This window comes from Kryptolebias marmoratus, linkage group LG2 (assembly GCF_001649575.2).
Source record: "Kryptolebias marmoratus isolate JLee-2015 linkage group LG2, ASM164957v2, whole genome shotgun sequence".
NCBI classification, from domain to species: Eukaryota; Metazoa; Chordata; class Actinopteri; order Cyprinodontiformes; family Rivulidae; genus Kryptolebias; species Kryptolebias marmoratus.
In genome coordinates, this window is record NC_051431.1 from 19,564,374 (window position 1) to 19,581,662 (window position 17,289).

Below are 17,289 nucleotides of genomic sequence, written 5' to 3' on the forward strand. Positions count from 1 at the left end.
TAAAGTTGTTTTTTTTGACTTCTGAGTACAAATGAACTTCACCACATGCTTTTGACACATTTCTTTTTTTTTAAATATTGAATGAAATGTTTGTTATTGACTTTCTAAACCTTTTTCATATTTGACAGTACCTAACCTGAAATAATAATTTACAGTATGCCTTTTTGTAATTATTTTAAATTAAATATTTCCAGGTTCAACATAATTAACATTTTGTACTAATTTGTGCTAATTATTAGTTGCATCTTCTGCTTTTTAGTTGTCATATGCAAATCCCAGGGTGGCATGGTGGAGAGCTGGTTAGAGCTGTTGCCTCACAGCAAGAAGGTAGCAGGGTTGCGTACCACCTGGGGCCTTTCTGGGCAGAGTTTGCATGTTCTCCCCGTGCACATGTGGGTTTTCTCTGGGCAATACATTTTTCTCCCACTGACCAAAAACATGTCCGTTAGATTAACCGGTAACTCTAATGGTACTTGGTGTGAGCATGTGAATGGTTGTTTGTCCTGTTTGTCTCTATGTGTCCCTGTGATGGACTTGCAACCTGTCCAGGGTCCCAAATGTAACTTTGGGACTCTATAGGTTAGTCCACATTACATGAAGACTTGTGGGTGTTAATTTTTGGTGACACTCAGAGTACAGCTGTTTTAGATTTAGAAGTTGTGCAGATGTCCAGAGCTCCAATATGTCAATCCCTGTTATCAAAAAAAAAAAACCCCTAACAAATTCAGCTAATTTGATCAACCACATGTTGTTAATTTTGAACGAGCACTCCTAATCTGTAACAACAAATGAGTGTTTTGTGGACGCGCGTGTGTACATGAGCAGGTCACTGGAGTGTCTCATTGCTAGTTTAGAGCTGCTCGAGCAGAGAAAGGGATGAAAACGTCTGCAATTTGAAACCTTGTTAGGAATTTATGAAGTGCTAAAATGCTTTCTCCCCAGAGAGCCAAGCCAGCTGCCGGTGCCACTGTGAGCCGTTTAGTGCAGAGCCTCGTCACCAGGCTGAGATGGCAAGCGTGATGCACACAAATACTGTGCTTTTTGCCAGAAACACAGACAAACTCTGTCTTTCATATCTGCTGGCCGGGCATTTTCACTCTGAAACCAAACAGCTGTAGATTTCTATTGAGTTAATTGGCCCAACATTGACTTTTATTACCCTTCTTGCCTCTGGAGAATGCTACCACACAAGATGCATTTAATGCCATTCACTTTACGGTAACGCAGGCTTAAATTGAAGCTTGAAAATGATCAAGGCATTAATCCATAATTCATAGTAGTTTATGTTAATTTAATGTTCCCCAGATCCCAGGAATAGAAATACAATGATGAATCCAAAATGAGTGATGACGACCCATAAATAGAGACGTTCACAGTGAATGAGTTTTCTCATTTTTACCAAATATGATAACATCCAAACTGATTTATTATAAAAGGAGGAAAAAAACTTATTCTGCTAAATGTGTTTTGATGTCTGCATCATCATTTGGGGTTGAAAACAGAAAAAAAATAAACATATGCAAAAAAAATACTGCAACAAAATGAAATGGTAAAATATGTGGTATTAATGACAAAAAAAAATCTTGTGCTTTCTCTTTTCCAGTTTTCGGTGAAGATCTGCATTCCAGCCTATACTTTGTCAATGCATCTCTGCAAGAGGTAGTATTTGCCAGCACCACAGGGACTTCTGTTCCCTGTCCTGCTGGTGGTGTGCCGCCTGCCTCGCTACGCTGGTATCTGGCTACCGGCGAGGAGATCTACGATGTCCCGGGCATCCGCCACGTCCACCCGAATGGAACCCTCCAAATCTTCAACTTCCTGCCATCCAGCTTCAGCAAGCTGATCCATGACAACACATACTACTGCACTGCCGAGAACCCTTCTGGCAAGATAAGGAGTCAGGATGTCCACATCAAAGCCGGTGAGTGCAAGAGGAGGATTCGTAACAATGGTGGCAATAGGAGTAAAAAAACAAAACAAAGAAAGCATAAGCCTCACTAGAGCAGGTCTTCACAAACCTTTTAGCTTCTGACCCCAAAATAATGGCAAAGACTTGCAACCCCAAATATCCTTGGTTGAACTACACTATATGAAGAAAAGCATTATAAGTGAAGTGAAGTAAAGTGAAATTTATCTATATAGCACTTTTCCGCAACAAGGCGACTCAAAGTGCAACACAAATAGCATAAACTCACATTATATTATGTTTTTCATTTGTCTATTGCTTTTATTTTTTTATAACAAATATAGTAAAGATGTGCTAGTAGTACTACTTTTATTTTGTTTGCTATCTGGAGATCATATAGGGACCCTCAACTTGGTGTTTTCTGGTACATAATGGGGTCCCGACCCCAACTTTGGGAACCACCTCTTTAGAGGTCATGGCAGCCATGCAGTACAGTAAATGTCCTGACTGATGTTTTAGCACCATTAGTAGTAGTGAATTCTCACAATGTAATTTGAGAGTAAATTGATGTTCTGCTGCTGCAGAAAACTTATATATATTTTGATATTTGTTATTTTGAAATCTGGACTGTTTGGGGGTTCCCCTGAACACCCTTTTTTATGAGGATGAAAGGTTAAAACGATAAAAACTTGTGTGTAGTCACAAAAATTATTCTTATGTGGACAAAACCTTCATCTTGATACTCATTTTTCTTTAGTGGAGTTTCAGGTTTCATCAAGCCAAGCTTTGGATATTTAGCTGCAGATCAACTGATATCCAATCAGCCACCATCAGCCTTGGTTCTTCAGTGGCTCCTCTTGTGACAACCTAAAACCTTTCTGCCAGAAACTGGTCTGGAAAACAAGTTTAAATAAAAACTTGAGGCTTCCAACATCAAACTACATTGAGTACATCAACAGAAACCAAGGCTAATGAGCTAATATGGAAAACATGTACACCAGACCACTACTTTGTCTTGATGAGTCTTGGTCTGTCTTTGTACCATTGACAAAACCAGCTTTATTGTTTGTTTTAATAATAGGAGACATTACCACCAACAATCCGGTGACAAACATGCCTAAGATAGGAAATTCAGTTTACCCAAATTTACCCCAAATATAATTCAATTTAATCCAGTCAAATTCAGTTTAAGAGTAACTCCAACATGCCAAATTATAAACATGTTTTCTTGTCAAATCTTCTTTGCTGTGGCTGTATTTTACTGTGTTAAACAATGCTGTGATTTAACCGTCTATGAATGACACTGAAATTTTAATTTTGTAAATTTTTTTGTTGAATAGTTTCACGGGAACCCTACACAGTCAGAGTGGCTGACCAGAAGGCTATGCGAGGCAGTGTAGCCGTCTTCAAGTGCATTATTCCAGCTTCTGTGGAGGCCTACGTCACCGTTGTATCATGGGAGAAGGACACCGTTTCACTCAGCTCAGGTACGACGAGTTCTGTTTCATTAGTACAGAACGTTTGACACTTCAGTCCACTGTGGTCACAGCCAGATAAAAACTGGAGCCTAATGAGTAAAAATATGAACGTAAAAGACCGGGTTAAAATGACATAAACATCATTCTTAAATTTGTACAATCTACTTAGGTTGCACAGCAAAAGGCGAGCCTGCATTTGTGACAGTTACCTTTCTTGGTTTTCTTTTTTTTTCCTAGCCTCTATCCTTGATTTTTTTTCCCTGTTCTCTACAGTTTGGGCAGTATGTACAGTGTGAGTCATCCTCTTACCTGTTTACTGTTGTTATATGCCATTACTGGGGCTCTGCAGCCAGTGCAGCTCTGTCTCCTCACTAGCCAGAGGATGTTGATACCTGTCAGATTAAATCACTGGGTTTCGCTCTCCTTTCTGCGCTCCTCCTCAGCCAGCTCCATTTTGAGTCCAGCAAGGGGTAAAGTGGCACAGTTTACATAGCATTACATAGCATTGACCCAGTTACCTTCCTTGTTTGAATCCAGCGGCACAGCATGATAACACAAGACAGCAGAATGTTCAGCGGGCTGATTTTTTTTTTCTTTTGCTCAAGTTAAATGGGATGCTTATCTCTTTGATTGCTCCATGTACTGCCCGCTGGCTGATTCTGCTTTGTACGGGGGGCGTTCGGGGACCTGTAAGTGAGCGCTTGATGTCATTTGACTGAGGGCAGAATCTGGGACAGTGTTTTGGTGGCATTTTAAATGTGTCTGCTCAAGCATGAAGATGTGTCTCCTGATCCATGCCACAGACTTTATTTACTCCAGGTTACTCGAGTTGCTCGCCGCAAGCAGCAGGTTGACGACGTCACCTGATGACACGGAGATTGAGCAAATATGCAGCGTGCAGATGTGATTATGTTCTGCAAATGAAATGAATCATGTAGACAAGGTTTACATGTTTATCTCAACTGTGACGGAAAAAAACTCTAGCTATCAATCAAAGGTTTTAACACACAGCATAAAGCTGATATTACTTTAGAAATACAGCATATTTCTAATGATGTATTTGTACCGAACAGGGTCTGGCGAAAGCAGTCAGACAGGGAATACATTTGTCACAAGCAATCACCACTCTCATCTAGATAGGGGTCCATATTTTCGCTTTTTTAAAATCGCGTTTTACTAATAGCCCTAACATAAGACAAGCAGGGAAGATACTATCTTCAGCATAAACCAGAGTATTAATCACTGCGAGGGAAAAAAAATGAAGAAGGAAGAGTTTTAAGTATGAAATCATAATGTTGAGAAAAAAAATCTAAATGTTTGTTATATTGTTTTAACATTAAAGTTGAAATGACAAGAACAAAAAGGGTTATTTTGGGACTGAAAGGAGAATCAAAAATGAATCAATCACTGGCAGACAAACTCACACTCCCTCCTTTGCTGTTCCACTGAGACAATGACGCACATGTGTATGTAATGATGTATGTTGTACTACATTACTGGCAGTACCATGTGACTAATCAATTAAAAGAGCCAGTGTTTTGAACGGTTCTTTAAAAGTAACAAATCTGCAAGATCCAGATCCCTTAAAAAAACATAAATTCCATCTCTAACAGCAGCAGTGGAGATGTGGAGACTGAAAGGTGGACATATGGAAAGTCAAATGAGCCATAATTCATGCTTTTTCACAAATCTTTCAGTGTTTAGTAAACACAGTTAAATACATCACTCATCCACATATGAACAGCACACATGCAATTAATTTTTTGCTTTTTATTTTGCATCAAGTCTAGGCAATATTATTTGAAATAAACACTAGTTTTTTGTACTATTTCCTGACAACAACAACAATAAAATAATATTGTCAATTTTGGAGTTTATCAGACTTTGTCATATAACCTGTGGGAGTCTGTTTGCAGTTCAAATGGAATCAATAAGACAGAACAATATAACATAATTTATCTATTTATTTATTTCTTGTAAAATAACCAGTTGAGAAAGCCTCTGAACTTCATGACTAAAAAAGTGGTTTGTTTTTCTGTCTCTGCTTCTGGGATGGTTATTGTGTGTTTGAGGCCCTGTTTACTTGTGAACGATCTCCTGGAAATGTTGTTTGCGGAAAAGTTACACGTTTACGTGGTAATGCTGCGCCTGTTGAATCTGCTGTAGTTTCCATGCCAGGTCACTAGCTGGCGCTGTTATTTTTATATTTCAATGACACAGGCGTGTGTGCGGACGCTTCAGTCTCCAGCATGAAAGCAGTTACGTCCATAACTGTGAATACACAGATGTTTGTTTGGACAACGAGGTTGGGTTACTGCTGCACATTGAAAATGGTGAGCAGCGCAAACAGCACTCTGCTACCCGCCGTTGTTGTTGTTTTTGAGCTACTCACAAAAGTGCAGAAAAGATGTTGATTGCAGCCGTCCATAGTGCACATTTGCAATGTCACAACTATGCTGAGCGTCTCCAAAAATTTTCACTCTGAGGCCTGGATTCAAAATGTTTCCGTGTCTGAGAATCGGAACACTGATGTTGTGTGCAGAAACCGGTTTCACTGAAAAACAGTGTCATGTAAACAGGGCCTAAAATAAAGAGAAACACATCCCACCCTCCAAACCCTAGCAATTGATATTTATTACCTTTTTCTGTTGGACCAACCTGAATCCAACTGTGACCCCAAAACAAAGGTACGTATTGATCTGTTATTTGTGTGTATCGTTACGCCCATGCGTTATAAAACCTTCCTTCATATGTGGTTGCAAACAGCATTCTTTTTCTACAATTAAAACCAAACATGTTGCGTTTTGCTTTCATCTTTTGTTTTAATGGTTCCTACAGTATCTTCTGCTCCTCCGAGTTATTTCGCAAGCGATAAAAAGGACAACGATATTGGATTGTCTGTGTTTACTCCAATAAGCATTGCAGCGGGCGAGTGCTGTCAAAAGCATGAGCACACGGTCAAAATCACTGCTGCTCGGTGATAAATATTTGATGGTAGATTCTGATGCATGAGCAGATTCGCCTCACACTGTTATGGAGAGGGTATGTTTACTCAAGGAGTGTGGGTGTGTGTGCTCATGTTTGTGCATGAGCAAAGAGGAGAGAGCCACCATAAGGATACCAAACAGAGCTTGACAATGGCAACTGGATGCATTTTGACCCATCCTAGTTTTCAGACTTTTTTTTTTGCCGCCCCCTTTTTTTTTCTTTTTCTTTTCATAAAAGAAGATTGAGTCTCAGTGGACACAAAATAAAGCTATCCCGCTGATGCACTGAATTATTAATCTCAGGTTTTGGTGGAAAACGTGACATCAAGTGCACTTTTCTCGCCCTGCATTGTTCTTCAGAATGAGAGCGAAGAAACAAATCTGAAGACAGAGACCCAAACAACCACGACAGGTTAAAAAAAGAAAAGAAAATGAGGCAATCTATGTCAAAACAACCTAACATTTGGTCATTATGGTTATGATGGGATTTTTTAAAATGTGTTTTTTCTTAAAGATCAGTAACTCACTAACTCAAACTGTGGAAAGACCAAAGCTGCTGAAATCTTTGACTATCCAGTTATTTGCATTAGAAGCAAAAATAGATGCATAATTACAGACTAGGGCCTGTCTTAATTAATCAACTGTGATTGAAAAGTTAATTACAATATGAATTACCTTTCGGAACGAGGACTGCTTAGTAGTCATTTGAAGCGGCCTGTTTCAATGGAAATGAGCCCAATGCAGGCTCACCGGGTCCTAATGTTGCCACTAACATACCATTAACCCATCATGAATTTTAAAACGCATCTCTCAGCGTGAGCTTTCAAATGCCCGGCTCCGATCGCCTCCTCGCTGCTTTTAATAAACAATTGACAGAGCTAATAGAGAGATGAAAGGGGCCACAAAAAAAAAAAAAAGAAAGAAAGTACAGCGGTGAGAGGAGGAGTTGAGTCATTTCCTACTGTGTTCCTGCCAGTATTTTTATATGTCGGATCTTCAGTCGAATGCACGTGCACGGCTGTGTGTCTGTGCGCACACGTTCGTAGCTGCTTTTGTTTGTATGCTCTTGTGTGTTTGCATGTCAAGTGGGCATGCTTTTGAAAGGGGATAGAGCTGAGGTAGGGTTTTTTTTGTGTGTTTTCCATCCACTGTCCTTTTGTCTCTCATCATTCATGATACGAAGCGGCGTAATAAGCTTGATGGCCTTGGTTGCAGACAAGAGCCTTTTTTAAGCAGAGCCGGTGCTCAGATCTGGAGAGACTTGGTGCAGAAACCTTGTGCTACTTGGATACGTTGTGCAATTTGTGCATAAAATGTGCAGCCTATTGCAGTAACGTCTTTGACGCTTGAGTCCTCTTGATATGTGCTGTACCTTCTCATCTCATGGCTCATTTTCTTCAACAGAGCTTACACTGATCTTTTTGGTACAAACCTTATAGATACAGAAAGAACATAATCAACATAATTATAACACCGTGCTAATGCTTACAAATTAAAATGAAAAAGAAGCAAACAAGAAACAAAAAAAGAATAACTAGTACATACATGTAAATTGGCTCATAGGCTTGTTGTTCTTTAAATCATTGTTTGGCCAAGGAAAAAAAAACAATGAATTAAATTACATGTTTTTTTAATGATCTTAATGTTTGTTTAAAACCAGGGCACTCTGTATTGCACAATTTCTGAAACGTTCTTACATTGTTAGCTTAGGTCCCATTATTTTTTTATTTTTATAAAGCTGTAAGCTTTGTCAATCAAGATTTCACTGCCATACGGCTCAAAGATATTGTTCCCGAAATGTTTACCACGAGTAGACCCGTATGTTCATTTAAAGGAAGGAGTGGTACGTCATGTTCATGTCCCACTTTGTCCTGATCCTGTTGCTGTCAAACAATGATTGTGTGCTGAAATGGTTGACAACTGAGAGGAAATTGAAAATAGTAAGAATAAAACTAACAAACAAACAAAAATAACAAGTTTGGGGATTTTTTTTTTTTTTCTTTTTTGCTGAGCAAAGGATGTTCTTTCTCTGTATTTGATTTGTTGGTGATGTGCACGTCATCACCACCTAGTGGTGTGGCATCTGTATTACAGCATATTTGTTGGAGTCGTGTGGATAAAGAAGTATTTTAAACAGGAAAAAAAGAAAGTATTGCGAGTAGTGTAGATCACACTTACTCTTTCTTTCTTTCTTTCTTTCTTTCTTTCTTTCTTTCTTTCTTTCTTTCTTTCTTTCTTTCTTTCTTTCTTTCTTTCTTTCTTTCTTTCTTATTCTTCTCAGTCCTCTTCAGCCCACTCTGCTGGCCTTCACTGCTTGTGTTTTTCTATTTTCCTCCCATCTCATTGCATAACCTCCTTGGCAAAATGCTGCCATCAATTTCTGACTGCATAGAAAAAAAAAAGGTTTTATTTGCTTCATGCAAATAAGTCAATCCAATACTTGGGGAGGGGGGATAAAAATCTAGTTCCAATTTTCCCGTCGGACTCATGTCCCCTACCCAAGTGGAGAAAATGCTTCGGTTCTCTCTCACATTCTGCTCTCTCCTCTCTCGTGTATGAACGCTTATAGAGGCTAATTAAAGCAGTTTGCTTTCTAAAAGAATCCCAATGTAAACCAGCCGTGGGCCCAGTCCCCGAAGCGTTAAAAGATTGTCTTCAGAGGAGCTACTGTAGGTGTTTGTCTTACAGCGTCACTGCTCGGGGAAGGAATTTATCATGCCAGTGATGTGCCACCGCCTCCATTTTTTACTGAGATTGACAGTGAGGGCACTGAGAGGCAGGCAGAGATACGGCTGTAAATTCAACACGCCCAAAGTCAGGCCAACCTTGAAAGGAGGGCACGGTGGTGGGAATGAGCTCGTGAGAGGTGTGTGTGTGTGTGTGTGTGTGGGGGGGGGGCAATGAAATGTAGAGAGCGAGAGAGGGCAGATTGGAGGAAAGGAAGTGAGAGGACAGTTAAGGTAACCAAAGAGGGAGAAGATTTGAAATGTAGAAAGGGGTGTTGATAAGGGTTATTCCTTGGGAAACAACACACAGCAGTGAACTTGTCCTCCATTTTCCTCTTCTTTCCCATTTTCCTTGTGGATTCTTACGCCACGCGCTCTCAATCTCTCATAGATTTGTCGATCTTGTTGTTTGGAGGCGAGAAAGTGGGTCATGGCTCAAGCAGGAGCGCCTGATCCCTGCATGTCACCACGTAGCTGTTGGGAGGCAGATCTGGATGTGAACATGTGTATTTAGTATCCATATACTGTATGTTTCCAAGTGATCGTTAGAGAGCACATGTATGTTTTTTTGTGCACAATACTGCACCCATCCTGCAGTGAAACCTTATGAAAACAATCCAGCCCATGATTTTTGCCCGTGCCCCCTCCTCCTCCTCCTCCCACACAGATCAGCAGTTAGTGAAATGCTGACCCTTGTCTTTCACTGCACCCCCTTTTCCCTGTCCACTCTCACACAGCTGCCTGAAAGACGGGATGCTCGACGTTTGCTGTTTTCGTGTGCTTATTCCCGCCTAATACTGCAAGCGGTTTTATAAATTATGAGAAGGCAAAGTGAGAGGTGTTTTTGGGCTAGCAGTCTTATAAGAGAAAGAAGGAAAAGGAGCAAACAAAAAAAAATCAATAGTTGTGTGCATTAATCACACGGCTGCCACAGAGAATTATAAGAACGTGAGCTGAAAGATACATTTTGTGTGTTTGGAACGTACAGGTGCTGTGTGAAGGAGAGTTAGGAGAACAAGAAGTGACATTAGAGCTGAAATAACTGGAGTTATTTTTTTGTTGTTGTTGTTTTTATACATGTATTGTGTTTCTTTTTGTTGAACATTAAACCTTTGGTATTTTCTGAACCTCACAGCTGGATCACAATCATTCAGTGTTGTTTTGAAACGCTTGAATATTATAGCTAGATTACATTTTTAAAACTTTTATTTGAGTAAGTTGGGTTTTCTTGACGGTATGGATTACATTTTGAGGTCTTTGGGTTCACATGTTTGCTCATTAAAAGAGGTTTTACATTTGGAAGGAAGGAAGGAAGGAAGGAAGGAAGGAAGGAAGGAAGGAAGAAAGAAAGAAAGAAAGAAAGAAAGAAAGAAAGAAAGAAAGAAAGAAAGAAAGAAAGAAAGAAAGAAAGAAAGAAAGACAGCTCCCTCTCCTCTGACTTTCTCTTTGAGCTGTTGCTGTTTGAAGTCTCCATCTTGGAGGGTTTGAGGACGTGATACATATTTGATAAGGATCGATTGCAGGGTTACTGAGACTGAGATGGGGGGAAATCGATCTCGGACTGGGCTTCCCAAAAGTATCTTAAAGCTAAGGTGATCTTTGAAGCATCCTTCTGGCTCAGCAGCAGAGCCTTTGACTTGTAAATTTTATGGAAACACAATGCAAATTGCTCTTCTTCCTTTGGTTTCACATTCTTTTTCTTGTTCTAGCTCACAAGTGGAAATACAAGACATAAAAAAAAAGCTTGTTCCATGTTCCATTTAAGGTTTATGTCTCGCGTTACATCGTTTGCTTTGCAGATAGAACAATAAGACAATCTGTTTAGTGACGGGAGGCTGAACAGCAGACAACATTCTGGCGTGGTGGCTGTGATTCCCAGCTGATGCTCCATACGGACAGACGAAATCAACAACTGTTGAGTCGGGCATCCTTCCATCAGTGTTTACTAATAAACAGTTGCAATATGGCAGCCATTAGACTGTTTAGGCAGGCAATGATTAGGGTGGTGATGGCTGGGCGCAATGGGAGACTGAACATGCTCTCATCTTTAATAGGCAATTTGGCTACAGAGGATGGCTTTTTTATTTTTGACTTGGACTAAACACAGCAGCTCAGACAAGCGCTGATTCAGAGGAGCGCGCTGTCAGGACGCTGCAGTAATCTGGTTCATAGTAACGTTGTGAACTTACATGATTTTTGTAGATCCTTTAAGAATTAAAGACCTAGCATTCCTTGAAGGAATGCATATCCCCCGCCACATTTTTACAGGTTTTAAACTAAGTTTTATGATTAGGAAGTTAGTCATTTTGGTCAAACCTCGTAAATGATGTTAAGCACGATCTCATGCGATATTGTGAGATCTTGCAAAAATGTATTAATGCTCAAAGAACAAATTGGAGACGACTCTCACGTACTACCACACTAAAAATAGACCACTACCTTTAAATCTGACAGGGTCATAGCCATTTTTGTGGAGGTTATTTTTGAATAACTGTGGTGGCCATCTTGAATTAGGTTGACAAGATAATGAGTTGTAAATGTACATCCAGTGATTACTTTTTTTTAGAAATTCATTCATATCCATCCAGTGGTTCATGAGATATTTTGCTAACAGACAGACAGTTAATGCCAAAGTTTTAAGCAAACGTCTAATGCAATGGAGAGGGTTCAGGGTATGTCTCGGGAATGACTCTCGGCTACTACCACTCCAAATTTGAGCTAAATATCTGTAAAACTGGCTAAGTTATAGACATTTTTGCTTGCTTAGCTGTGGCAAACATCTTGTTGCTCAAAGAAAAGTTAAAAATGAGATCTTATATTTTGGTTAAAGCTCAGTTTAAAGGTATATATCTTGCCAGAACGTTAGAAAACTTCAGATGTTTTGGAGTGTGGTTCTGTTATGAACAATTAGTATCTTAACTGTTGTAGATAGCTCTTTGAAGATCCTCAGTTAGGAGGGATAGCATTTAATTTTGACCACACTTATGAGCAAAAGCCTGGTTCGAGTGAGCCCAAGACCAAAGTGAATCTCTGCCGTCTTAAAACAACTCTGATCTCAAAGATTTCACAGATAGCCGCAGCTGCAGCTAGCTAATGTCTAATGCAGCCTGGGGGGCACGAATAACACAATATTTCTGCTGTGATGAGACCCTGACATCTTGTAAAGCACTTTGAATTACCTTGTTGCTGAAAAGTGCTATATAAATACATTTAACTTGACTTGACTGAGAGCGGTGTAAAGGTATTATTATAAAATGTCTTCACATGAACTACAAAAACATTTTTGAGATCGCAGGTGTTTTATAACATCAGCGATCCACTTTGCTCTTGGTCCCTTTATCTGGACTAGCCGTTAGGTCGTCAGCTCATCCAGAGCTAAACTCTATTTCTCCCACCTAAGCTCCTTCAAAGAGCTATCTTCAACAGGTAAGATATTAATAGTTCGCAACCTTTCCACAGAACTCCACTTCAAAAGATCTGAACTAAGGATGGCTGTAGATAAATGGACTGGAGCCGAGCCAGAACTAAGCCTGGCGTCAGGCCAAAACACAGATTAGTATTAAGCATGGCGTGAGCTAATTACAGTCGAAACATGCAATCATTTCTGTTTATAAACTCTCCTGCATGTGGATTTTTGTGACAGGTGGTGGGGTTTATGTCCATATGCTCCCAGCTGAAGCACTGGGCTAAATGGAAACTGGTGGGCTCACTCGCCTAATGCCACAACGTCTGATCCCATCTTAAAAGTGACTGATTAGTGTAAAAAAGGCACTTAATAACCAAAATCACCCCGCTGACCCTAATAGGGATTTTTTTCTACTCTGTTTTTTTTCACCCTCGTCTTCCATCCAATCAAGGATTAATATGTGCTCTTATTCTGCTCCCAGGGTGGTAAAGCTGCAAAAATACAGTAAATCACACTGAGCCTCTTTAAACTTTCACACAGAGCCTCGGAGCCCTCGGCCCCATGCTAAGCATCTGTAACACTGATTAGACATGATCATGGTTTTAGCACACCTGCTGGACACCAATCAGAGGAAGAGATATAATTAAGTGCCTTTACTTTAAAACAGCACATTTTATCTTAGAACACCTTAACTGGATGTCCAGTTTACGTGTACTAAAGTATATTAAGCAGTCTATAGAAACAGTATTAACGTTTCCTGTGGCAGTGTAATCGTGTCTCAGCTACCAAGGATTGAGTTTAAAGGACGTGGACGCTAACGAGAGACAATTGACGTCATGGAATTCAGGAGGCTGTGAATTAATCAAACCTTAAACAATGCCATATTTATTTTTTCAGTGACCCCAAAAATGATTCCTAAGCCATTGAATTATAGGGACATCTAGTGGCACAAATTGTAAATTGCAAACAACTGTGTACACCCAGTCCACCCCAAAGTGCCATGATTTCAAAATAATATATATAGGAACACACATGGACTCCAAACACAAAACGTTCAGAACATAATTGCTCCTGTGTCTGTGTGTGTTTGTTTGTTTGCTGCTTAGAAAAATATCTAATGAACCTCTAGATGGAAGCTAATTATTGGAGGTACATCTACAACTGATAAATTTTTGGAATCAACCCAATTTAAGATGGCCACCAAAACTTATCGACATAGGCCAACACCATAATGGCACAAACTCAGTAATTTGTTTTTATTTATTTTTTTTTTTATAGATATTAAGCTAAAATTTTCTTTGGCATGCAAGATGTAGATTTGCAGTCCTTTAAAGGATGTTAGTTTCATTGTATTTAATCTTAACTGATCTGTTGAGAATTTCAGCAGACGTAATGTAAAAAAACAACAACAAACAAACACAATGAAGTAGTTCTGACTTCAGTGATAAAAGCAAAAAATGAGTGAGCAAAATGTAATAATAAAGGAATAATTCAAGGTTTTGGGTTTTCTTCTTCTGTTTTAGAATTGTGGTTCTTTAAAGTCAGTATCTTACATGCAGTAGATAGCTCTTTGAACAGTTTCACTTTGGAGAATCAGAAACAAAAAGCTCTCACTGAAGAGTTAAGCTAAGAGCTAATCAGATTCACACACAAAAAAAAAACATAGCTGTTTATGCAAACACTATTTTATAAACCTTTACACTTTGCCATCAGATGGTTATTTACATAAAAGTCTTTACACTGAAGACCCGTTTGGTCTGCTGTTCATTAAAAAACTTGTTTCACTTTGCCAGCTGGTCAGAGTAAATATCTGATGTAAGAAAAGGCAATGTAAAAACAAACAAACAAAAACTTGTAGCAGCTCAAGTGATAGTGATTTGTCACACGGCCTTGCTTTTCTTTTTGTAAAATAGCATTCACACAAACCAGTAGAAAATCTTTGACATTGGAGTTGCTTTAAAAATGCAGAAATCTACTTTGTTCTTGGCCGCGCTCAGCCTTATCTTTACTCTCCAACCAGAACCTCTACAACTTTTTCCAAACTGAGGTCATATGGAGCGCTATCCACTGCAGGTAAGATGCTGACTCTAGAGAAACAGTTTGAACTATACCTTTAAATTTTGTTTCTTTATAAAATGGTACTTTAAGCACAAGAAAGCTACACCTGTTAAACTCTTGAACTGTTCAGCTATCGTCTGATATTATCCTCACTATTGTTATTATTTACACTGTGTGCTTGTTATTTGTTCACCTCTATCAAAACCACTTGAATTAAGCTGTTCTTTTTGCTTGCTACACTCAGATATAATTAACAAATTTTCTGTTAGATAAAAAAAGTACACGTGAGCTCTTCATGATAAACCATTAATCCCTAAATTATTAAACTTGACTTCACTTTTGTTTTCAACAAATTGTCCAAATTGAATCCCTCGCTACCAATTGACCAGCTCACTTCACTGCAAGGTGACTCACCATATTTCTTTTGATGTATGAAGCACAAAGCATCATTATTTTTCTTCAAGGCAGGCTCTCTTTCTGCTTGCCTGTATTCTCTGGAATAAGGCACGCACGCGGGCACTCGCACACATCGACTGTGCCTGCAGTCTGCCTTTGACCTCACCTTCCCTTCACGCAACTTAGATCCAAACACCAAAACTCCCTGCAGACTGCTGCTAAGTGGCTGTGGTGAAAACAACTGGGGTGGATGGGCATCAGGGAGTCCATTTCTGCTGTGCTGTTTGCTGCATGAGGAGAGATATTTGTCTTTTTGTGTCATTGTTTTAAAAAAAAATGTTTGTATTTCTATTTTGTATTATTATTTTATAATACAAACCTTAACGACCTAACATTCTTTAAAGGAATGCATATTGCTTAAACTAAGGTCAGCTTATGTAAAAAAAATTCGTAGCTGTATCTGTTTTGGTCAAAACCTTATAAATAACGTCATGAACTGGCAGGGTCAGAGTATGTGTTAATGTCTTCCAGCTACTACAAATTTAGGTCCTGTTTCAGTAATATTACAACATCTGTAAAACTAAATTATACAGTAGCTATTTTTATTGTTTTCTAAGGTAAGTTGGCTGTGGCAGCCATCTTGAATTGGGTTGGCTCCAAAAGACAATCAGTCGCAGATGTTCATCTATTGATTTTTATCTGAAAGTTGCATCAAAATCTGTCCAGTACTTCACGAGATGTTTTGTTAACAGACAAACAGACTTGACTCGAAATGGTTAATAGCAAAATTTTAAACAAAGGTCTTGTGCGATCTGTTAGTGCTCAAAAAATGTGTTGGGGATCCATCTAAGCTACTACCACACCAAAGTTTTGTGTAATATCTGTAAAATTGACAGAGTTACAGTCATTTTTGTGCTTTTAAAAGGCCAACTGGCTGTGGCGTCCATCTTGAGTTGTGCTCACTCCAACAGTTAATCAGGTGTAGATGTTGATCCAGTGATAACTTTCTGCAAATCACATTAAAACTTGTCCAGTGTTTGATGAACTAGTTTGCTAACAGACCCAACAATACACGCAAACACACACAGACAAGAGGCAACCAGAGGGCCGTCCCCCACTGCCTTTCGGTGGCGGGCGATAAGAAGCTCACAGTGGGCTGATGAACCTAAAAGGGTGTGTTTCTCCGAGACATCAGCAGAGAAAGGATGTAAATCACAGTCTTTCCACTCAAAACCGGTGTTTGCGGCAGTGACGTCACGAGGTGACACCCATGAATGGAGTGGCCTTTTGACAGACGCAGCCTGCAATCTTCACATCAGCGTAGGAGGTGAGCCGGCCAATCAGAGGCGAGCACCCATCACTGCACACGCTTATCACCTGCGTACAGCTGCTGCCGCCCCTCTGAGTGAGAGAGTGAAGGAAGAGCAAGAATGGATGGTGCATCTAAGACAGATTTGTGTTCCGTCATTGAACATTCATGACTCCTTTCCTTTTTTTCTTTTCTTTCCCGGGTGCACACGTCATTTACGATGCGTTAAATAAAAATAGAATATATATATCTTTTGGTTCAGGTTGGTGCTGCAACAGTCCAGCTCAAGTTAAAATGTGATTTAGAGTGGAAGTGCTTTGTAGCTCTTGTGATATGAGAAGGGAAAGAGAACGGGAGGAGAGATAAGCTCAATCTGAATTGATTTTTGTGTTACTTTCTGCTGTACTTGAGTTTCCATAGCAACGTGGTCAGGTTCCCTCGGCCTCCTAGGGCAAGTGTAATTGTTGTCTGTTTCTCCCAGCCAAAGTGACTAGTCTTTCCTTTCCTTTCCTTCCATGTTTAGTATATTGCAGGTGAGATTTCTCTAGTTTTCTTCTGCATTTGCACCAACAACCAAATCATTGACAGACTTCAATGTTCCTCAAGTCATAAAAATACTTTTCATTCTCTTTACCATTTCTGTTTAAGCTTTGGTTCATGCAGAGGAGAAACAAATGAGCGAGTAGTAGCCGGAGGGGCTTGTGAAACGGCGTTAATTCTACTGCTCGACAAGTCGCGGATTAACTGCATCATTTCCTGCATGTTAGCCTCTAACCCGGAAATAGCTCCGTCAACGTTGCTGCGCCAGCGTTGTTCGTCTGAGTTCATGTTTGTTTTTGGCCAGATTATTCTGACAAGGCGAGGCTTGGCCGAACTCAAACTCACAACGACACAACAAAGTTTTAAGGATTTTATTGCCAGGAGATTGGAAGTAAGCTCAAAGTCTGTTATCGTCTCACTCACGTGATTGGCTAGTGGCGGGACCGGAACTGGTAAGTCCTCTCTAGCTGGGTTTAGCGTAGC

At 39.7% G+C, this 17,289-nt stretch overlaps 1 protein-coding gene across 5 annotated transcripts in view; it reads left to right on the plus strand.

Moving 5' to 3' along the window:
* dscamb (Down syndrome cell adhesion molecule b) overlaps positions 1 to 17,289 on the plus strand; it is a 152,192-nt gene that overhangs the window by 20,660 nt on the left and 114,243 nt on the right. For all 5 annotated transcript variants that reach the window (XM_017420072.3, XM_017420073.3, XM_017420074.3 and 2 more), the window contains exons 2-3: positions 1,604 to 1,921; positions 3,247 to 3,393. In XM_017420072.3, the coding sequence (XP_017275561.1) occupies positions 1,604 to 1,921; positions 3,247 to 3,393 (465 nt within the window). The remainder of the gene's footprint in view (positions 1 to 1,603; positions 1,922 to 3,246; positions 3,394 to 17,289) is intronic.